The sequence below is a fragment of the Pelecanus crispus genome, chromosome 5 (genome assembly GCF_030463565.1).
Source record: "Pelecanus crispus isolate bPelCri1 chromosome 5, bPelCri1.pri, whole genome shotgun sequence".
Taxonomy (NCBI): Eukaryota; Metazoa; Chordata; class Aves; order Pelecaniformes; family Pelecanidae; genus Pelecanus; species Pelecanus crispus.
Genome location: NC_134647.1, coordinates 79191353 through 79214296, shown reverse-complemented (window position 1 = coordinate 79214296; position 22944 = coordinate 79191353). Strand labels below are relative to the sequence as shown.

General features: G+C 40.6%; 1 protein-coding gene across 1 annotated transcript in view; it reads left to right on the top strand.

The window, feature by feature from the left end:
- Positions 1–22944, top strand: part of TGFBR3 (transforming growth factor beta receptor 3) — a 109407-nt gene that overhangs the window by 71459 nt on the left and 15004 nt on the right. Inside the window, exons 4-11 of the mRNA XM_075711390.1 lie at positions 2561–2744; positions 8539–8707; positions 11058–11205; positions 16080–16269; positions 17519–17844; positions 18728–18877; positions 20632–20763; positions 21020–21187. Coding sequence (XP_075567505.1) covers positions 2561–2744; positions 8539–8707; positions 11058–11205; positions 16080–16269; positions 17519–17844; positions 18728–18877; positions 20632–20763; positions 21020–21187 — 1467 coding nt within the window. The remainder of the gene's footprint in view (positions 1–2560; positions 2745–8538; positions 8708–11057; positions 11206–16079; positions 16270–17518; positions 17845–18727; positions 18878–20631; positions 20764–21019; positions 21188–22944) is intronic.

Below are 22944 nucleotides of genomic sequence, written 5' to 3'. Positions count from 1 at the left end.
TGTGCACCCTCTAAAATTGAATGTGTTAGGAGCATTGTAGAGATGCCCCATAAAACCAATCCCTGGTGTAGCTGCTTCTAGGTGGTAGAAGTACAAAGTGAATGCTATTTGCTAAATACATTTTAAAGATAACTGTGTTGCTCTCCTTTCCTAGGATTGTAGATTTGGGGGCAGTGGATTTTCTCTAATGGCGGAGTTTGCTTTCTTATTTGAGAAGTATGAGAGTATTGAGGGAATATAGTCTATTCTGTGTTACCGTGAATAAAGACTTTTTTCATTTGAAGGGAATGTTTTATGGTAGTCATATGAAAAACAACAAATAAGGAAGATCATTCAGAATTGAAACAGATGTTAGTTTAAATTTTGAAAACTATTCTGGCAAAAGGATTCCTAAGCTGGTTTTTGTGACAGGTCTGGTCAAATGGAACTCTGAATTACATAGGCCTTCTCTTAGAGGAGAGTATTACGCACATGTAATATGCGCATAATAAATGCTAACGTAATAGCTGGAGGCACAGGGAAGAACTTTGACATTCTTTTTGTATGCCAAAGGGTGTAATTTGTGTGTCTGCTCTGACAAATATTTGTAGGTGCTAAACAAACTCATATATACCATCCTGAAATAGTGCTGGGAACAATAGCTCCAGGGAAGGTAATTGTTGGTTGCCATTAGTTAATTTCTGTAATTGGAACCTGACTTCAGATAATCTCTGCTAAATAATTGCTGTTGATGTATTTTGTTGTTTAAAAGGTTGGAGAGATATTTATGACCATTATCTTGCTGTAATGTGTAAATAATACTCAGGACAGGTTAGAAATTGTTATGATGTGTTTTTCACTCTTCCAGTCATCATCGTTAGTAGTTTTGGATTTTCAGATGGAGGGAAAAAAAATATATTTTTGTTCCACCAAAGAAATCTGGCTTAGTCTGGAAGTAGGGGCTGTGTGTTATATCTGGGCAAGCACTGCTTACGCTCTACTACAGGGAATATATCCAAAGAAATCTTCACTGATGCGTTCAAACCTGAAAGCTTATTCATCTTGCTGTGCTTTCTCACTCAAGTACATGTTCTTCTTGACTTGATGTTTTAGATAGAATCATAGAATCGTTTAGGTTGGAAAAGACCTTTAAGATCATCCAGTCCAACCATTAACCTAACACTATCAAGTCCACCACTAAACCAATTAAGGGTGGAGTAATAATTAATTTCATGTTTCCTGGCTTGGTGGCTGGATTCTTTTTTAATGAAAGTAAAACTAGGAATCACTAAGGTTGGAAAGGATCTCTAAGATCATCAGTCCAACCATCAACGCAACACCACCATGCCTACTAAACCATGTCCCAAAGTGCCACGTCTACACGGTTTTTGAACACTTCCAGGGATGGTGACTCCACCACCTCTCTGGGCAGCCTGTCCCAAATCTTAGTGAAAATGTGCATGGAAGGACCAGCCCGGGTAGGGCATGCAGGCCCCAGTCCTTAAGCACCTTGAAGGAAGAGACAGTGAAATGTATGGATGGGTGTTGGCTCCTGAGGTTGGGCAGATGAAGGGATGCTCTTCTTTCACCACTTGCTATAGGGACTTCTTGAGGGATGACAGATGTTCTGGAAATGTTGGCCACATCCCTCTGCAGGGACAGGAGAGCTGAAAGGTTGCTGTTGGGATGATCTTGCTTTGCAGTAACTCTGGAATGACTTGTTTATCTCTCAAGACCAACACAAGTTGAAGCAGGCCCCAATCTGACCCTGCTTCAGACCCTGTGCCCTCTTCTTTTCTTGAATGATGCTATTACCACTCCAGTGAAGTTGTATTTGAAAATCTTAGGCTTTCCCGCAGAACCCGTTACACTTCTACTTACTGTTTTTTCCCTTTTGACTATTTTAAACAAAACTTTAGTTTTTCCAGTCAAGACCCAAGTTAATGTAACGTATTTATAAGGATTTTTCTAAAGATGTATAACTCATCTGCTTTATGTGTTAGCCTAAAGCATTTCCTCGCTTCCTGTAAACAAAGCAACAGTAAATATCTTCCCTTTCTCTTAGCCTTTCTCCTTCCTTACCCTGTGTTTCTCTGTTGGCCTTTATCTGAGCTTGGACTCACGTTTTTTCTGATTTGGGAGTTAATTCCATAGTTCTCAGTTTTATTGAGCTCCACATCCTTCTCGGTTCCTCAGACCATCATCTTCTTCCTTTCTCTTGTCTTAGTTTTCCTCTTGTTTTCCAGCCCTCCCCTCTCCCGCACAGTTCAGCTCCCCGTGCAGCACTGTCGTACCACTTCTGCAGCAATACGACTTCGGAGAGTGGCTCCGAGCCCTCCGTTAGTCAGCTGCCACGTGCACCCCAGCCGGGCTGATGGACGCTTCATTTTTTTTAGAAACGTCTCTGAAAAAGGAATCATTATGCAGATGTTAAAACACATGAACCTTAGGCATTGTTGGAACTAAGCCGTAATCACCTTCAGTGAATGCATTTGGGTGTGACAGATTACATTGCTTAAACATGCTACCTGTCTGTGCGGATAAATGTACCACATTAAAAATATGTTTTTATTCCCATCAGGTGTCTTTAGGTTCCGTTGTTCAGTTTGAGAAGGGAAATTTCTCCCTGTCAGCAGAAACGGAAGAAAAGCTTTTTCCTGAGAAAAATGAACATCTGCTACAGTGGGCCCAGAAGGAATATGGAGCAGTAACGTCCTTCACTGAACTCAAAATATCAAGAAACATCTATATTAAAGTAGGAGAAGGTAAAACAAAACAAAACCAACAGAACTGATAGGCACTTCTAGATGGTGAGAATAAGTCTTGCTGTAGTATTATTTCACATTTTTTATTTTAATCATTAAACATACCTCTCATTTTCCAAGAGATGTGATATGAAAGGGGAAGGCAGAGAAATAAGAGCAAGTCTAAAGACCAGACCTTGGATTTAGGCAACTTTTAATGGCTTCTGGTGCCATGATTTTATGCTCATAAATGTGGATGCCATTAGCCAGAATCTTACAGGAGTCAAAGCTTCACCTTTCAAAAGGAGTAAACTACTCATGGTGATTGGATGCCTGCATCTAAAGGACTAAAGTAGAGAACCTGAGGTAGGGGGTAATTTCTAGAAGGAGCTGGGTTATATTTTTTTCAGTATTTGCTTGTATAAAGATCCAGACTACTTTGGGCAAAGAATTCTTGTTTTCCTCACCAAGATAAGTTGCCTCAGTCTGATGTCCTTGTGTATTTTCATCCCAAGGAGCAAGATTTCCTGTCCCTGTGAGCTGCATGCCAAATTCATCAGGTGGCCTAGGGCAGGGGGGAGAGGACTCCAGCTCCTCAGGGATTTCACAGGCCCATATTAGGGTAGGGTTTGGGCTGTAGCTCTGTAGCTGAGCAGTGTTGGAACAACTTAAAAATATGAGCCTCTGCAGCACCTTCTGGCTCATGCTTTCCCTCAGCTGGCTGCCGGTCACATAGCACGTCTTCTGCAGGGGAGTTCCACCTGAGCTGGCCATAAACCATGAATAACACAAGAGCCATGGCTCGGCTCTTCACTGCGTTCTTGGAGCAAGGCAGTCGGTTCAGGAGGGGTTTTGCCCTACTTACCTCTATTCAATTTCATTTTCTGGAAAATACATAGTTAGTAAAAGGAACTTTGCAGGGAGAGCAGACTTTCCTCTATTGTGCAGGATAGTTGGGGGTGAAATTTTCTTTTTCGCAGGTATGAGATGTTTTAAGCTGTCAGTGTTCTTTACCTAATGGCCTGCAATTCACTGGCTTTTTTTGTCTCTGAAGATGTCATCCAAGTTCAGGCTAAAGCAGATATCCAGGTTTAGGCTAAACCAAAAGCAGCAAGAATAAAGGCTGGTAAAAGTGAACTGGAACTGCTTTGCATTGCAGCTAGTGGTCCAGACATTTTGAAACTGTTGTTTCTCAAGAAGTTCAGTGATGGGAAAAGGAGAAATCAGTAGAACATTTTATCAACATCCAGCGAGCACTGGTGGGCTCAGCAATTACTAGCACCAGCAGCCTGTTTTAGTAGTACTTCAGCAATATTTCTAGAGAAACTCCTGCATAGCTGGACTAGTTGGCTACCAAAAAAAAACCCCAAACCCCACAAAAAAACTTTCTGTGGAGAAAACATTCTTTCCTAACCACCTGTATCTCATCATTTGATTTCCTAAAGCATAAAGCTTGCCCCCCCAAATCGGAACATGCCTGTGTTGGTTTTATCCAAATCCTGCCAAATTTGTACAGGATTCCCCTGCGTGATTTTTGTTCTACTTGGCACCAGTCTTGGATTTTAATGCCAGAAAATCATTCAGTAATATATTTATTAGCTTATTAAAGTGCTCTTGGAACGTATACATGGGAGTAGTGGTCTCTGCATTGCAGGGATGAACATTTAATTAGATATGTCGAAAACCAGATAAAATTTCGTTTGTTGATTTGCACGTCTCCAGTCAAATGAAGCAGCTAAATAGGAGAGCTTTGCATCATCTTTAGGATGTGTTAAAACACAACTTAATTAGGAGTAAGTACACAAAATGGAACTTGGCAGGCAACCAAAATAGGCAGTTTCTGAGAAGGCTCCTACAAACTAGCTCAGCTGTAACCATATTTGATTTTGATTTAAATTCTTGGCAGAAGAATGAATGTGTGTGTATGTGTGGGGGTTATGCCTGTGTTCAGGGGTGGGGAGAGGGTCAGTTCTTGAACCGCAGCAGTCATGCGAGGAGCTCTGCGGAAACCACGTGGGACGTGGACCTGGTCTGCTTCTCTGCAGAGTGAGCGATGGAATCACTGGATTCCACAGACCACAGCTTATGCTGATGGACCTTTCACGCTTTTCGTGCAAAACTCACACTCCTCAAGTGCTTTAGTCAGGTACCCTCAGCTGCCAGCCTGTGAATCACAGCTAGTATTACTCCTAATCTATAGGTGGTCATACGAAGTAGTTCCTTGCTACGTGACCGATACAGAACTTCATGGCAGCATTCATGTAATTGTCCACATTTCAGCTTCACTCAAATTAGAAAAATCTGAAACCGGAAGATGTAACATTTTAGAAGTTGAGGCTGTAGCTGAATACAGCAAACAACAAATGCAAGCTAGAGGACAAAAAGATCTGAAGGGTGATCTTTCATAGAATAAAACTGCTTCTTACACCATGGGTCTCTGAAATCACTTTTGAAGCCAATGAAAGGCAGCTGAGTGAGCTAGCAAGCTGGGTCAGGGCCAAGTGCATCTGAATCCTGTCAACTGGAAAGAGTGGCTGATCAAATGCTGTGGGGACGGTGAGCACAGTGAGAACTTGAAGGGGCCGGAATGAGGGTTTGGAGGAAGGGGGCACAAGAAGTGGGGTTCTCATTCTTGCTTTGATTTGTGTAGCGAAGGAGATGGCAAAGTGATTGCCGTTATAATCGCTGTCAGATTCTAGAAAGGGGGACTGCTCACGGTGAAAGTGATCTTAGTGCATGTTTTTCGGCAGAAGTCAGTTTAATTCCTCATGCCTCAGTAAGATATGATTGTACAAGTCAGGAAGACTTAACTGCTTAGCTAAATGTTACCTAATGCATCCTGTACCGCCAGTGTAAATCCAGGGCAGATGTGCTAGCCTGGAGGGAGCCTAATTTCAGCACATTTCTTAGCTAAATAAGAAAAAAAAAATAGTCAACCATAACAATAACTAGGCAGGAAAATGCACAGTCTGTTTACAGACAGTAACATTGTGCTCCTGTCCTGGCAGAAGCTGAAGCTTCAGTCCTGACTCTGAATTTGTTGCCTGTACACACTAGTGCACGTATCCTGAACCACCAGACTTGCTTGGTTTAATACTTGTAGGTGATTGCGTTGTGTCTGGCTTTAGCTGTGTGTCCTGCTGGGGGGTGAGTACTGCCAAGAGTTTCCACCCTCCCGCCACAGACCGCTGCAGCCCCTTCCCTGCTCGCATCCATACCCTGCCATTAAATGTCAGTTGAGGTTCTGATCTCCGTCACGCGAAGGGCTAGGAAACTGCAAAATACCCACGAAAAAGCCCTGCCATCAGAGTGGCTGAGGAAACTCCCAAACGCCTCGCTTATCCCCAGCTCACATTTTGAAGGGCAGGCTCTGCTTGCATGGGATTTTTATTGCTGAATCAAACTGCTGCTGCCCAGGGTGCCTGTCTTGGAGAGTGACACCTGATTAACGGCGCTCATTTTCACAAAAACCTCCTCGTGATTTTAAGCTGGGATACTCAACTGTTATCCAATTTAGCCAAGAACCTGCGGATGACACCTAATTTGTGCAGACTAGAGCAGACGGTGTCTGTCCTCATCTGTAAAACGGAGGTGCTGCTCACAGAAACTACAGATGTGTGCAACCCTCCGTTCTTCATCCAAGCAACCTGGCACATGCCGGAGGGGAAGGCGGCTGCCAGCCGCTGCGTGCAGCTCCACCGCGTGCCTTTGGGCAGGCGGGGCCCCGCGACGCCCGGCCGCGCTGGCCGGAGACCCTCCCCTGAGGGTATTACAAGCAAACCTCATGTCTGATTCCATATTCCATGTCTGTGGAGATTAGAGAGGCACAGGGTCCATAAATGGACTGTTTGCTGGCTGGTTTAGTAAGGTTTTTAATTGATTGCAGGCACCTGCAGTCCCTTTCCAAAGTAAGTAGACAGCCCTGAAACTAAAAAAGAAAAGAAGCATAGTGAGCAAAGAAAGATTAAATGGATCCCCTTTTCTCTTCCAGCCCAGATCTTGGTAACTGGCACTGACGAGAGTAAACACATTTTGGTGTAGTGGGGAAGTAAATGTGTATGTCACGTAGCCAGTGACAGAGTTAAAATTTGCTGGAGAGGAAAAGCGTGCTATCGAGCGGAGGCCCAGGCTGGGGAGCCTTCGTGCTGGTGGCGGCGAGAGGTTCTTGAGAGCTCCAGAGACATTTAATGGAAGTGCCAGGAGCAGGAACCGAGTTCTTTGCAATGGCAAACGATAGCATGTGCGGTAATTATCCACAAACTACTCAGAGGCTGTTATTTTATGGCTTGACTTGTGTTATACGGCAGCTGAGAAGCAAATACCTAGTAACTCCATCTGTGTGTGTGTATATATATAAAAAAAATTCAAGCTCAGTGTAGACCATTTGGGATCATTTTCCATTCTCTGCTGTTGTGGGAGGAGCTGGCAGAACTGCAGCTGCATTCAAGGCTAATCTGGCAGGGCACATACCAGATGTTAGAGGAGTGCTTTGCTTGGGCAGTATGAATAGTTACAGCCTCATACAGCTTTCATAGATTCTGTAGGGAAGACAGCAAGGTTAATATTCAAAGACTACTTTGTTTAAGATCAGGAGAAGAAACTCCCCTAATTGTTTCCGCAGCGGCCAGGGTCACAGGAGTCTCTGGTCTCCCAGCAAAGTTGTGTACCACACACAAATGTGCTTCAAGGGTGACATTTCAGCTCTTATGCAGGGAGCAAATGCTAACAGTGGTCTCAGCTCAAAAGTTCGTCCACAGTTTTGCATGCATAATGCATTATATTTGATTTTTTTTTTTCTTTTTTCTATCTTGCTACTGATCTTAATAGGAAAGCCTTCTTTGTAAAGCAAAGGTCAAAGAGCCAGCCATTTGGAATTACATTCTTACAGGACTTTGTGTCTGTGAACATGACGCTTAGTCCTGCTGTGTATTATGACAATTCATATGTAAAGCTATCTCAGAAATACAAAGTATTCCTATTTTTCAATGGCAGTACGGCTTCTTGGGATACAGCACTGTAGGCTGTGCACGAGAACGTCATACCAAGTCACTATTTTTTATGTTTTGCATTGTACACTATTTAACGCTCGTGATCAGCTAGGCAGTTAAAACCAAAAGAGAGATTGAATATCTAGTCTAGAATTTCTTCAGTTTGTTACGGATATTATGGACAGACTTCCTTAATATCAACACCTGATTTCATCCTTTTCTTGCTATATTCAATTTTCCATGCACAAGAGAACTGCTGTATTCCTAGACAACACTGACTGACTGCACAATATATAGGAAAATATATTGAGTAAGGAAATGGAAAATACTTTCTGTGATCTTTTAAATGTGTTACATTTATAATAACAAGAATAAAATGTTTTCTAAAGGGAGAAGGAATTGATCGTGTAAGTTTTCTATGAGTTAATTTCAAAAGACAGAAATCTTTTGTAAAGGTGCAAGGAACAAATGAAATGTATTTTATTCATTTTGAAAAATGCTCACATTGTGCTTCAGTATTGTTTTCCAATTTCTCTTTGTAGGGATTTTCTTTCATTAAATATTTAAACCTGTAAATAGAAATTGTTCAGTTTAGAAGTGTGTATTTTACGTCAGAGATGTGCTGTGTTATTGCGACAGTGATCTCCCTTTCAACATTATGTTGATTTGTCATAAGTGCTTATGATAGATAGTAGATATACCTTTTAGCCTAAAGACCTATGTTGTAAAATACAGTGCCACACTAAAGTAGATGCGGTATATACGTGCATGTAAGATGATATTTATGTGTAAAGGTGCATATGCTTTCTTTTTTTTCCCTCCTCCAGATCAAGTTTTTCCTCCCTCGTGCAACATAGAAAAGAATTTTCTTTCTTTAAATTACCTTGCGGGATACCTGCAACCAAAAACAGCAGAGGGGTGCCTTATGTCTAACTTAGTCCAAGAAAGAGAAGTTCATATCATTGAACTAATCACTCCAAATTCCAATCCGTACAGGTAAAGTATTGTCTAAATAGACTAAATCTGTTTGAAATCACAGCTAAAGATTTCACCTGTCTGTTGAAAATCCAATGAAAGTAGCCATTTCATCCTTACAAGAAGAGCCTGCATCTTAGTACTTTGCCTTAAATAGAAATTAGTTCTTCGGTATGTAAAGGTGTTGGATTCTGCTTCACAATCCCAGGATTTTTCTGGACAAGGCAGCAAAGCACAGTTTCTGCGGACTGTGTCCTGCCCCGCTTCTTGCTCGGTCAAATTTTTCCAAGAATAAGGTGAATAAGGGAATATGAATAAGGACAGCATCTGACAGACGGGGTTTAAGACAGGACTACTGATGAGGTGGTGAGAGAGACTTTAAAAGTAATCTTGACCTGTCACAGGTAGGGATGACTGGCAGCAAGGCCTAGGGCAGTGGCTCCCAAACAATGGTCCAGAGGTCGCAAGTGATCTGCGGTCCATGATAACTATTCCACAGTTGGTCTGCAGAATCGTAACAGTATTTTCTGTCAAGTTTCCAGTTGCGTTTAAGGGATAGTTTGATAATTGCATGAAATGTTAAGGGTTGACAGTGGTCCCCTGACCAAAAATGTTTATAACTAGTGGTTAGGGAAAATTACTTAACTCTGTATGCGCTATGAGGGTTATCTAAATTGTCAAAGGTACTGTAAACTTTGGAGGTAAGACATTTAAAACATTCATCATTTGCTGGTCTCTCCTAGGTCTTAGTGGGAGCATGTGAATGGGGTTTGCTTCAGATGGTCATACGTGGAAAAGCTCTTCATAAGTGCTCGGTATAGTTGCTAGAACAGAAATTTGCTATGAAACTCAGGTGGTTTTCTCTTTTGCAAGAGGAAAAGTACAGTTTCATAAGAGATGAAGTAGAATTGAAATCCTGTCTGCATACTGCAGACACTGGGTATCCAGCATTGTCCAGTTGTGCTCCTCATGCAGGTACATTTCAGCACATCCTATCCCTAATGAGGAAATTGCCCAGGGAGATCGAGGTGGGCGGAGGGGTCTTTGCAAGAAGGGTAATTATCTCATTGCAAGATGGTGAACCCAGAGCCCGAGAATATTCTTGCTTAGCAACCTTGGGAGAGTAAGAAGGTGCTGAGATGTAGTGGAAGTGGAGTAGGTAAGCCCAAATGATCTGCCTCTGTGTGGCGTGAGTTGCAGCCCCATCCTGAACAGGGTTGTTCTTTAGCGTCACCATCATTGTAAGTCCTTTGCAGTGTTAATGCAATGACAGCCCTGTCTCCAAGTCCTCTGGGCTTTTGGGTTTGGCCGATAGTACAGTAGGAATTTGATGAAAACACTGCAAAATGTTTTAACTGTTTTGTTATTAAAAGTAAAAAAAGTAATAAGTTAAATTCCTCTTGCATCACTCATAGTTTTATGTATTACCCACAGCTATCTTCACAAAGTTTATATCCACAAAGAAACATAAAGAAGCTGAGCTGGGCATGTGTAAAACTGCGGGAGGTGAAACGAAGGTCCCAAGACACACTAAGTCCCAGTGCAGAATATTAGTAGAAACCTGTTACTTGGGGATGAGCACATTCTTATGACACATGGCCCCATAAGATGATCTGGAAGTCAAGGTTTTTCTGTTGAGTTAATATTTTGCACGATGAGATGTTATTGATGGGTACAAACCCATTTGCTCTACTTATTTTACTGAGATCTTGAAAATCTGGATAGTGTTCATCTATTTTCCAGCAAGCAGTAGGCTGGACATCTGTTTTCTTTTCTTTTCTTTTTAAAGTAAGTATATATCCAGAAGTATTGGAAACTGAATACAACGGCTTAATTCCTCAACACACGCAAGATCCTAAGCAAAGTAATTTCCACAATTTAACTGCCTAGGCAGAGACACTCCTCAATATAGTATTTGTGCATTTTTTTGGTATTAACCTGCTTAATTTGTCTTTTGGCTTTTTTTAAGGTATTATTTTGAGCTTTAATATGGTTATAGCCAGAGGAAACTGAAACAGCTATATTTAGGCACTGTCGCAGTGAAATAAGAAAACACTATTTACTTTATAAAGCAAACTGCTAGTCATATAACTAACCTGCTCTAAATAACAGCTGAATTGAGCAGCACGCTTCTTGTAAACAAGAGACAAAAATCTTATTTGTCTAAAAAGTATTTGTTTCTATTGTTATGCAAAATCATTTCAGCGTATGTGGAATAACAATCTGTTTTGCACATGTTGTGTTGCCTGGGATAATCTCCAGCATTTTAATCAGCTGGCCAGACAGTGGAAACATGATGGATTGGAAGAAGGTTGATAGCTGAAAATTTCTGGCATTCTGGTCTAACTTTCTCTCTATTTTCCACATACAGTGCTTTCCAGGTGGATATAATCGTTGACATTAAACCATCTCAACCAGGCGCCAAGCTTGTCAGAGACGTCGTACTTATCCTCAAGTGTAAAAAGTCTGTCAATTGGGTTATCAAGTCACATGATGTCCAGGGAAAGCTGGAAGTGATTGTAAGTTAAAGCACCTTTATTTTTTGAGAGATATCATACTGCGGTATAGAATCGGTTTAGAATCCATTTAATCCATTCTGTGTTATACAATCCATTTAAATGTGATACAGTGCTATTGTACTGTATCTACACCGTATTGATTCCTGAATGTTTTCTCTCTTAGCTGCTCCTTTTTTTTTTAAATTGTTACTGCATTTCAAGGAGTAAATACAAAAAAATATATCATTTTTGTTTCTCCTTTACTCTTAATATGCAGGCTATTAAACTGACCAACACAACACAGAAGCCAGGTGGTTAGTGCAAGGATTTAGGGTCTGTGTCTTTTCAACTTCTGTTGAAGTACCCTAAACACCGAGTTGGATGTTCATCTCCCTTTTTGCTGTTACTTTGGTGAGCAGGATCTACAGGTTCATCTCAGAAGTTGGAAAGATGCCTGTGAGTGCAGAATGGATAATCCTAGATGCGTGGCACACACCCACGTCCCTTTAGAAGTGGAAAGTTTTTTACTCCTTCCACTTGTGGTTGTAGTAGTCTTTAGCCCTCTTCCCTGCCAGTACTTCTATCCCCAGCAAGGGTTTGGTCAAATTGACCACACCTCTCCTCAGACCGCAAATAGTAAGTTTTTAAAAAATTAAACCCAGGATCTCTAAAGCTAAACTTCCGAAACTATACTTACGCATAATTGGAGGTTCCGATTCAGAATGATTTTTGGTACAGGCTTTGTGGCTCAACACCATTTCTACTAAGAAAATGTGTTTTCTCTTGCTCTGAAATAAATAAATAAAACTGGACTGATCTTGCAGCCTATAATGTGTGGCCTATGTCTGTCTTAAGCGATCGGTTAGGAGTACGTTGTACAGTTGAGCTGAATGTTTGCTCAGGACCACCCAGTGGCCTCCTGATTAACAGTTTTGCAGTAACTCAGATACGTTTTCAAACTCCAGCTGTCTGTATTTATAAGAATGTCACTTTGCTTAGTAGCTTTTGCCTTTTAATGTGTGCATGGACAATTCTGACAGGCTCCAAAGGCTGCTTGATCTAAGTCTTCTACAGATTGGTAGGCAGGATTTCACGCTAGATTTCGAGAGTGAGGGATTTAAAAGGAAATAAATTATGGTGTCGCTCAGAAAATTGAATAGAAAATTTGTCTAGGGTGGATGATGAAATTCCCTTTTGATCCCTGACACGTCTTTATCTTACGGACAGGAAAGGATGTTCTGGTCATTCGGGAGGTCCTAAATAATCAGCCCTTACAGAGAAGGGTCAAGGTTAGTTGCCCAGGATTACCACACCTGTAAGCAGAAGGGCAAAAAACAATGCCTGACTTGAAGGTTTCATTCTGGGTTATTACATAAAATTTACCACTGTATATTTAGGCCTATATGGGTCTACTTTCACAGGATAGAGAATTGTGCATGAGTTCACTTCATGCTTGGAGAGCGCCAAAGTACCATATTTCATATCCATGAAGCTACCTCTTTATGGAAGGTGAATTTTCAGGGAGAGGAATTCTAGAGGATTTTAAAATGTCTAAAGTGCTGCACTTGAGTATAGAAAAGCAAGGCTGCTATTCTTTTTAAAGTTCTTCTTTATTAATTATTGAAAGTATAAGTAAAAAGTATAAGTGAAATTTTTTTTCCATAACGAGTGGCAGAAGGTAACATTTTACTTAGATTAACAAAAAGAGAAAGTAATACTATATATGGAAATGTCAGTATCTAAAAGACTTTGTATATTTATGTTAGGATTTGTGAGTAACTGTTTGCTATACTGCTTCATTTATATAGATGCTTCATTTGCTGAATGTGTGTTTGTTCTCCTTTATTTTGAGGGGGGTGTGGGAAGGAACTAAACACCCCCATGTCATTAAAAAGCCTGTACATCCAATATTTAGGATCTGTTCGTATCTCTATTAAGCTGAAGGCCTTTCCAAGCCCAAATTTAGACAATGCATAAAAACATTACTAAACAATTAGGTAATGTTTCACAATGTTCTTTTTATTAGTTGAATCAGTTCCATGCACTTCAATTTTCCTAACTTCTTGCCCTCAGTACGAATCAGAATTGTCTTGAGGGGATTGGCAAACGGAGAGGGAAAGGTTAGTGCTAAGCTGCCTCAAACCCAGGACTGTGAGTTATTAAGGTCTAAGTTCATAGACAAAAAATCAAAAAGACTTTTTAGGTCATCGAGCTCATCTCCCAGCTTGCTGTGTTTCCTGAAACTCTGAAAGAGGATGAACACAAAGCCAAGTAATATGGGAATAGTTTAGGTGAAGTAATTGCACGTAACATAGGTGCAGTGCTCTCCTCCCAGGCGGTGTGTAGCTCCTGTTTGCAGTCTGTCCTTGCGTCAACCCCCGTGCAGCATTGTGCGTTTCTGTGCTTGTGGGCTATCTGCCGTCACATTGCTTCCTTTGGATTCAGTGTCCTTTTACAAAGCTGTAGGTTGCACAGTGGACAAAGAAGTGAAATTGCAGAAAGATTTGATAAATTCTTTTAGGTTCCATTTATCTCAAAGAAAATAAGTCCGTTGAGGGGTGAAGAGTGAGAGAGGTGAAATGTGTAAGGAAAAAAAACCTGCGAAGGTTTCAAAACCTTGGAGGGACTGTTCTTTACATAAGAACAACTGCCCACCAGTTCCTGGAATGGTCTCTCTCTATTCCCAGTAGGTTGGTAGGTGACTCTGTTGGCTGCCTGGTTTCATACGCTGCGTGTGAAGGTGTTGGCCGGGCAGGCAAGTGAAGGAAGGTACATCTGTTCCTGCAAGCCATCGTGCTCGGGTTTTGTTTCACTGAGGCGATGCAGGACTGAAGGTTTACAGGCTCAGCGTGGAGTGGAGAGGTATAAACAAGCCCTGGAAATGGTCAGGTGCCAGCTAGGACAGTAAAATTCTGGGATAATATTTGTTCAGCTGTCTCCTCATGACAAAAAAGAAAAGGAAAGCAGAGAGGGAGATCCAGCAAAGTTGGGGTAGCATAATAATTCCAGCCAGTCAAAGCTGTGTGGTTATATGAAAATGTGTGATGAATCATGGCCAGATTTGTATCCGTTGAAGAATAAAAGATTATTTGATCCAAAACAGTAATAAGGCACTAAAATTAGGATGTCTATTGCTTCCTTTTTGTTTCTTATCTTCAGTGGCCTTTGCTAGTCATTGATAACTGTACTGGTAACAGCATCCTCAAACCAGACACTCTGAAACTAAAATTCTCTTTAACTTCAGCTGTGAAGCTGTGAGTGTTTAAAGGATGCAGAACTGGATTGTTAGGAAGAATTGAGGGAGGGAGCTAAAGGTAAACTATGCCATTCCCTCGGGACTCTCTGAGCTTTATTCACCTTTTGGTTCAAAAGCTCTGTTTCTGAGGTCAGGTACCGAAGCGCAGCTGAGCTCTGTGATGCTGGGTAGCAGGTCCGTACGACCACTGTCTAAAAGCTATCTGAGCAAAAGGGATCGGTACAATCAATCTTTTGACGTTCTAGAGTGAGAGAGAATTAAGATTTGTTCACGTTGAGGGAAACCAATGGGGATTTAAAAAAAAAAAAAGAAAACAAACAAACAAGCAGCCTCTATGATGGAGAAGGTAAGCAGGTATGGAAATGAAAGTGTTTGTTGTAGAGCATTCAATGGTATCATCTGCATATAGAATGTGCAATTCTTTTGCACTTTTCAACACATTGCAGTAATCGTTGAAAAGTGGGTCGTCGTGCCTTTCCTGCTATGGGCATATTCAGCTTGTGCTGTAGTCGATGTGATTGTAACAGTGATAATAGTAATTTTGCGACTGTAAAAATAAATATATATGTCTTTAGTTTTGTGTGAATACATGTTTAAGTTTCAGATGTCAAGCACTTAAAAGCAAGGTAAAGTGTAATACCAGTGAATATTTTCTAACTGCCCCTCTGACAGCTAGAGATGCTTGTTATATGCTTTTGACTTGCCCATTTGGACAAGAAAATTTGAAATTTTGCAAAATGCTTACAGTAAAACAAAAGCTAACTGACTGCATGACTCATGTATTCCATGGCCAACTTTGACGAGCCGTTATTTGTAATTATTTAATAATAAAACTAAGAGGTCGGCAAGTGTATTTATGAGTTTGCTGTATCGACGTATTTGTGTAAAACTCATGTTGTTAATTAAAATTAAAATTTTATTTATGTGCAGAAAGTATATCTTGTCTTTTAAGTACTTTGGCCTTGCATAAACATGCATGCTGTCACTTGTCGCTGTGTTAAGCATTTAATTCAGTCCTGTTTAACATACTCAACATTTTGCAGGAGGCACACAACATTTCTAGTATGAAGCTCATTCAGAGAAGCACAGGCTGTCCTCGGTGCCAGCTGACTTTAAAGCGTTAGCTGATATCAGCTCTACTTCATGAGCATGCTATGTTTTGCCTTTTTCAGTAACGCTCATTTCAACAAAGGTTTTTCCATATGTAGCTTAAGTAATGCTCTAACAAAAGAAATGAAGGGGACATTTGAATAATCAGTTGTCATCTTGAGTTCACCCCACCTTAGAAGTCTTTTCAACGCAGTTTTGAAGAAAATACAGCATTCTACAAATGGCTGTGAATACGTCTTTGCCTCGTTTAGGGATTAACGGTTTCTGACTACCTTGATTTATTGTACTCCAGGAAGAGGCTGGGAGGACGGGGGGGCTTTTCTCCATGTGTGCGGCAGTTCTGTGCCTAAGGTGGCAGAGTTTGGTTTATTTCCCAGGTGTTCTCAGTCTGCTGTTATTTAATAGAGTAAAATAGAGTAAAACCCATGTTCAATCAGTGTCACTATTCCATTTTAAGTATCCTTAAATGGTAAATCATGAACCAAGTTTTAAATGGCAAATCGTGAACCAAGTTTTTCTTTGTTTGCAGACATCGAATAGTATTGGTTTTGGAAAGGAAACAGAACGATCCATGACTATGAGTAGATCAGTAATACCTGGTATTCCCTCATCGCATGAGAGTTTGATCAGGTGGGCTTATGAGCATAACTACAGCCCAGTTACTTCCTACACAAAAGCCCCTGTTGCTAACAGATTCCATCTGCAACTTGAAGATACAGGTAAGCTTGAAGATGGACTTTTAGCATATAGAAAAAATATATCCTGTATTTCCAGGAATATGATGATTTGAAAGGTGCTTTCTCAGTTTTGAAGCTTTGTTGTTGGGGGTCGCACTACTTTCACTGCTCATTGTCAATAATGCTGGTAATATCTATGAATGCTGGTTAAAAAAAACAAAAAAAATTCTGTGACTTTTTGAGGAGAAAAGTCCAGGCAAATTGTGTTATTTCCTGATGTGTTGGTGGAATTAAATGGTTATAGTTTATCCAACTCACAAGCTGTTATAGCTGACCATGCTCAGTGTTCACTGGAATGGACGTCAGCAACTGGATACCTTGTTAGTTAATAAATCCAGCTTTGATTTTTATTTTTTTTTTTTTCCCAAAAGTATGAGCATAGCGTTTCCTTGAGACAATTAAAGGAACATTTAAATTGTTTAGAGACAAAACTGGCTTACCGGCAAAGTCTGACTGAACTGAACAAATACAACCATGAAAAAAAATTTAGTTATTTGGCCGAAGTCATTGCTGATGCAAAGATTATCTGGGTCGCTTGAAGCTAGTGGAGTTGCATCTGCTTTTACACTAATTCTAAATTTCAACCACTAAAAATGTTGTTTAGCTGTTTTGATAAAGCTTATATTCACATGAATTTTATCAGTTGCACTCTCAGGGGTTACAGATAATTATCGGCTTGGGCCAGACGTTGAGATTTCTGCCTTAAGCAGTCATGTGTATAAGCCCAGGAGATAGATAGTGTTCTCATTTACTCAATATAAAGTTAACTCTTGTTTAACTTCACTCTAGTTATCTAAGTAGTTCCACAGCAATGGAGTGACTGAATTTGTGATGGGGCAGGTAATGGAAGAATTTCACCCAACAATTTACACCTAGGCTATTTCAGCAGCACTAAAATAGTTTATTTGCTGAATGTGATGTTTCTTTTACCTCTGTGGTTGCCTTTTGCCTATAATGGGCCCACTCCTCAAAGCTTGTTTTCAACTCTTAGTGAGGCAGATTTCTAGCAGGAACTAAATATAGCAAGATTAGATGCTTCAGTAACAACTGAACCCTTAGTGGAGGAATTGTGTCTAGTTACCTGAAAAGTACAAAGGCGCTGCTTTGGATCTTTGGATGTCCTTCAAGAGCTTCCTTTCTGGATAATACTTTTTTTGTATGAAAACTATTAGTTCTGAATACTTTTAGGAAAAATGTTGAATAACCTAATGTTCTTTTTTTCCTTTTTTAGAAGAGATGAATGATGAAGAAGACCATTCCCTTCCTCCAGAGCTGACAGAATTGCTGGCTGCTAACCCACTGCCTGCTCCAAAGAATCCTGCATTAAGTGATGGCCTGACTTTTCCTTTTCACATTAACAGAGGAAGACATGACACAGTGGGAGAAGGAATCTTCCCATCCAGGGGTTCAGTGGATACATTAATAAATCATGACTTTGAGCATTCCCTCTCAAAACATAAAGAACCGGAAGAGGTTCAGGGCAGTGCTGATGTAGCCCTGTCAATAAAGTGTGATGACAAAGTCATGACAGTAGCTGTAGAAAAAGACTCTCTGCAGGTTGGTGTGATCTCTTATTCTCAAATTTGGGCAGGCTTTTTTGGGCAGACCATTTTATTTCATAGAATTGTAAAATCATTTAGGTTGGAAAATACCTTTAAGATCATCGAGTCCAGCCATTAACCTGGCACTGCCAAGTCCACCAATAAACCATGCCCCTGAGCGCCCAGCTACATGTCTTTTAAATACCTCCAAGGATGGGGACTCAGCTGCTTCCCTGGGCAACCTGTTCCAATGCTTAATAACCCTTTTGGTGAAGAAATTTTTCCTATTTGTATTGAAAAAATAAACATTCTAAGATCTACAGCCATCCCTGCCCAACCCCTCAAAAATAGTTTGGTGAGGAAACTATACTGTAGATATTCTTTGCTATAACTCAGGGTTGTGTTTCGTCTTCCCAACAATCCAGTAGTTTGTAGAGGGATTTCTGATTAAAGCTTTACAGGGTTGGTTCTGTCAAAAAATTACTCAACCATCAGTCTGAGTTTTTAATCTCCAAAGTACAAAGAAGCTGCTTTTGATAGCTGTATGAGACCTGGATAGATCTGTCTTTACCATCTACCAGCTGACAGGTTGCTTGTGTCCCTTTGCAGTGTGGAAAAGAGCCTGATACAGACAGCATTTTTAGCTCATTTCAGGCCAAACAGAGTCAGCATTATTAATCAGCAGATTAATAACGAACCTGTTGTTTTCATTGTTCCATGTTACATTTACTCCCTGTCTGTCATGTATAGCAGCGTTTTGAGAGTGACCTTCCCTGGATGTCAGTACAATGAACTTCACTTCCTCCTATCAGCAGTCATGAACAGTACTCTGAGCTGCACTTTAAGCAAGAGCCTAACACAATTGTGTTTCAGCCACTTACAAAGCGCCTTTGTTTCAGGCTAGCGGCTACACAAGGACAGAACTCTCGCTGCTGGATCACTCTTGCAAAGCCAGGATGAATGGTACCCATTTCATTTTGGAGTCTTCGCTGAACAAATGCGGGACTCGGACAGCGTATATCTTGAACAAGATTGTTTATTTTAACTCTGTGAGTATTTTACAAAGAGGAGCCACCTTCTGCACCACACATCACAGTGGTACAAGGAAGCCATTGTAGTTAGCTTGAGTCTTAGCAAAAAGGAGGCATCCTGATCTTTTCCTGTCTAGCTCAAACCTAGTTGCCGCTACAGCCCCTGTATTCAAGGAGTGTGCATTCAGTGTGCTCCTGCGGTCAGATAACATCCCAAAGGAAAAAGGAGGAGTTGGAGTTAAATGCTTTTACAAAACTGCATGGCTGCACTTTGGGGACCATCTGTACCAGTATCGGAGAAGTTGCACCAGCTTTCCCTACGCAGCTTTGATGTACCCATACATAAGCAGTACTACATAGCTGTGAGGAGGAAAAGGAATGAAGTTTTGTGATTGCACAAAGCAACACCATTTAATTCATATGCTGAATTATTTTAAGTGAAATTTTTTCTTCAAGAATTGTGTGTGAAAAAGGCCTTCAAAATGTGAGGAAAAGAGATTTGCTTCTCTCTTACAATTGGGATTCACATTTACTATCAGTTGATGTACGTGATGAAGGGACTCGAGTACTTGTATATGAGTGATGATGATAAGGAGCCCACTTAAGTTCTAAGTCACTGCTTCCAGACTGACTCAGTTTATAAACTTGAGTACAGTGCAGCTAATCTGGGTTGGAAAGTAATGACACGTTTCTCTTGCTGAGCTTTCCAGTACATAGAAGTAAACTTGGCAAATGATGGAAAGCCTGTGGTCCAACCCAAACACAGCTAAGGCAATCTGATCTGAGCCTGCCTGGTTAAAACCGTTCTATACTGGCACGTCTGTAGCACCTAACTTTAGAAACAGTCCCAAACCAAGACCATGGATAGAAACATCTCCAAACTAGAGGATAGCATGTGTCTGGTGCTAAATACTGTCATTGTCCCTATATTCTATTATGGCCCAAACTAAAATGGATATTTGCCTCCTCTCTTTCCTCCATCATGTCTTTTAATAGTCTTGACTACTCACTTAAACTCCGAATCATGTATGGTATCTTTCAGAATTTGGGAGCATTTCTCCTAAAAAATAAACACCATGCAGCAGTGTCTCAAAGAGTGTATATGTCACTTCTTAGCAGAAGTCCTGGAAGGGAGGGGACTAGCTGAGGAGCTGCAGGGCATACAGAAGCAGAGTGCAGAACATTGGAAAACAAAAATGGGAATTTTCAGGTGAAGAAATGGAGAAGTGTGCAAAGGAGGGAAAAAAAGGAGGGAGAGGGATTCAGTAGAAATTCAGAGGAGAACAAAGAAGGGAAAAATGAAGAAAGGGAGATCATGTCTTTGGGTGTATATCTCTGAAAAAAATACGCAAATGATAGAAGAGAAAATCCTTTAATGACCCTAACGCTTTCAGTGAGTTTTCCGTAAGTGCATTAAGGAAAACTGTAAGCTGCAAAAAATCACTTTAGAAAGCCATTTCTTTTTTCAGTGTTGGTTATAGAAATACCAGAAATAGAATGGAAATGCTGGGGTGCTCACTCAGACACCAGCACCCAGACTAGTGTCTTTGCTGGCTCTGAATTCTGGAAACAAAGAGGCATTCTCTAAATATAAACCTATGTATCTTACACGCTAAGCTCAAGCCTGTTTAAGACATGCTTTCACCTTCTGCTTAGTTGGTGCACTTCTTTTGGCCTTTTCATTGTTCCAAAGAGAGAAGAAAATAATAACCATGAAGAGAGAGTGCTCAGTTATCACCTAATTTTATGCATTTACAATACCTTTTGTGCAGATTGTCATTCAGCTGTCATCACCAGCTGAAAGCAGCGGCTTTGATGATGATGACATGGAATCAGGTGATAATGGATTTCCAGGGGATGCTGACGAGGGAGATGTTGCTTTCTTGAGCTGGCCTGCAATCGCGGTACGTTACTCTCGGGTTTGCACCTGACAACAGAGAAATGCCTACTGTGATAGGCACTTCACATAAATTACATTAATTGTATAGCAATTAATTTGTCTTTTAACGCATTTCTCGCTTGTATTTCTTGTGACCCTGTTGAAGATTTGCACTGAGTAGACGTAACGTGGGTGGGCCTGTACTGTACACTCCAAATTTGTCCTTATGCAGCTACCACTCCTGACTCAGGATGTATTTGTATTGGTTTTTTTCATTTCAGTTTAATTGCACGCTGCACCAGCCAGAGGATGACAGAGGCATGTTCTGGCCTCCTGAACCGCACATCACCAATGTGACCTTCAACATGGAGCTGTACAAAACAGATCTGTTCCTTGCTCCCTCCCAAGGGCTCTTCTCTGTTGCTGAGAATGGGCCAATATATGTAGAGGTAACAAACTGAAAAAGGCTTTCAAACTAACAGAAGCATTTTGTAAGGCCGTGCATCGGAGCCAAATCTGTTCTTGTCAGTTGAAAGGTCTCGTTGTACAGCTGCTTTAGGCAGACGGGTAGGTACTTTGGTGGCTGCACAGAACAGAAACCGTGGGGTAGAAAGCGGGACCATGTTTTGGGTCAAAACCAAAGGATTCCTGCAAAATGGATGAATTTAACTACAAGGTAAATTGGTCACTCTTGCCAAATCTGCTTTTCTGTGCAGAACTTAAAAGGTGGTCTCTTAGCTCTTGCTCTGAACTGGCGTTTCCTGATGCAGAGTTCAGGGTTCATTTTATTGGGTAACATGGCTGAACCTCATCTGAAAGATGTGGCCTTGCGAAAAAATGGTTACAAGTGTCTGTCTTCCATATGCTAGTCTTCTCGGGTTACAAAGTTAATACAGATTCTGATCTCTCTCCGATCCACTTAAAAACACCAGTTACAATCCTTTTGAATGCTATCACAGAAGAGATCTCACCGCTTTAGATAAATAAGAACAGCAAAGTCAACAGGCAGGTACCTTCGGCTTCAGGTGCATTTTGGACCTGGTAATATTTCCATGTGTTGCTAAGCTGCTTATGAAATCTGGGGAATTTCAAACCCATACAGTCAGTATTTCTAAAGAGAGTCATGTGAACAGAATTTTCCATTTTTCAAATAATGGTAGGCATTGATAAATACAACATTGGCAATGAGGTAGTATCACCAGTTTATATGTGAGTAAATCAAGGACTGGTGAGCTATGGGCTTACAAGACCAGGAAAATGAGTATATTGACTGAAGCAGGGCTGTGCCATGTTTCTCTTGCCCAAGTGAATTCCTCTTTGTGAGCCCACGTTGCATATGATAAGCACAGTGGCCCGTTGGACATCGGTGGGGTTTTCATTGTTTCAGTGCGTGTGTCTCTTCCTCATTCTCTACCCAGTGAAAAGTCCTTAAGACAGTTGAAGCAAAAAGAAAGTATGTCACACTCGGTAAGAATACGTTTGTAAAGACACATTATTTTTTTCATTTGGATAAAAACAGCTGCTTCCTTCAGCTCTCTGGGATGAATCCCCCTGGCTCCAAGCTCTCTGTATTTGTCTGGTTCTGGAGCTGTTTATTCAGACAGATGTTCTGATTTCTTCATCACCTGTCCTGGCAGAAGCCTTCTTTTTTTCTGTTTCTCCTTCTTGCACAGTGGAAAATCTGTATCAGTTTTGAACTTCTGTGACTCCATTTTTAGCTGAAACAGATTTTTTTTCTTTTTTTTCCATTTTTGTTTCTGTTTTGATTTTGTTATTAACAAATATATTTTGGTTTTTTGGTCAATAAATTGCTTAGGTCATATTCTTTAAGAACTCTCTAAATTCCTTTTCTTTCTCTGCTAAAAATGTGGTTTGTTTTTTTTTTTATTATTTGAATATTTTCGCTTTTTTTTTTCTTTATTCACTACTGTCATTTTCTCATCATATTTTGGTCTGACCTTCCTCCTGTAGTTTTCTTCTTTCCTTGAGATATCATTCATCCTTTTATTTACCTGATGGTGCTTCATGATACTGTAGTATGCCTGTCGTCCTCGACGTAATCTCTTTTTTAACTAGTTTACACCATCAGCTTGTTTACTTGTCAGTATCTGTGGCTTGACTTTCATCATTCTTTATTTGTGTTCTTTTTAGAAGATGGACTTTCTTGCTTAGATGCGTCAGCACATCCCTTCATCTATAACTTGAT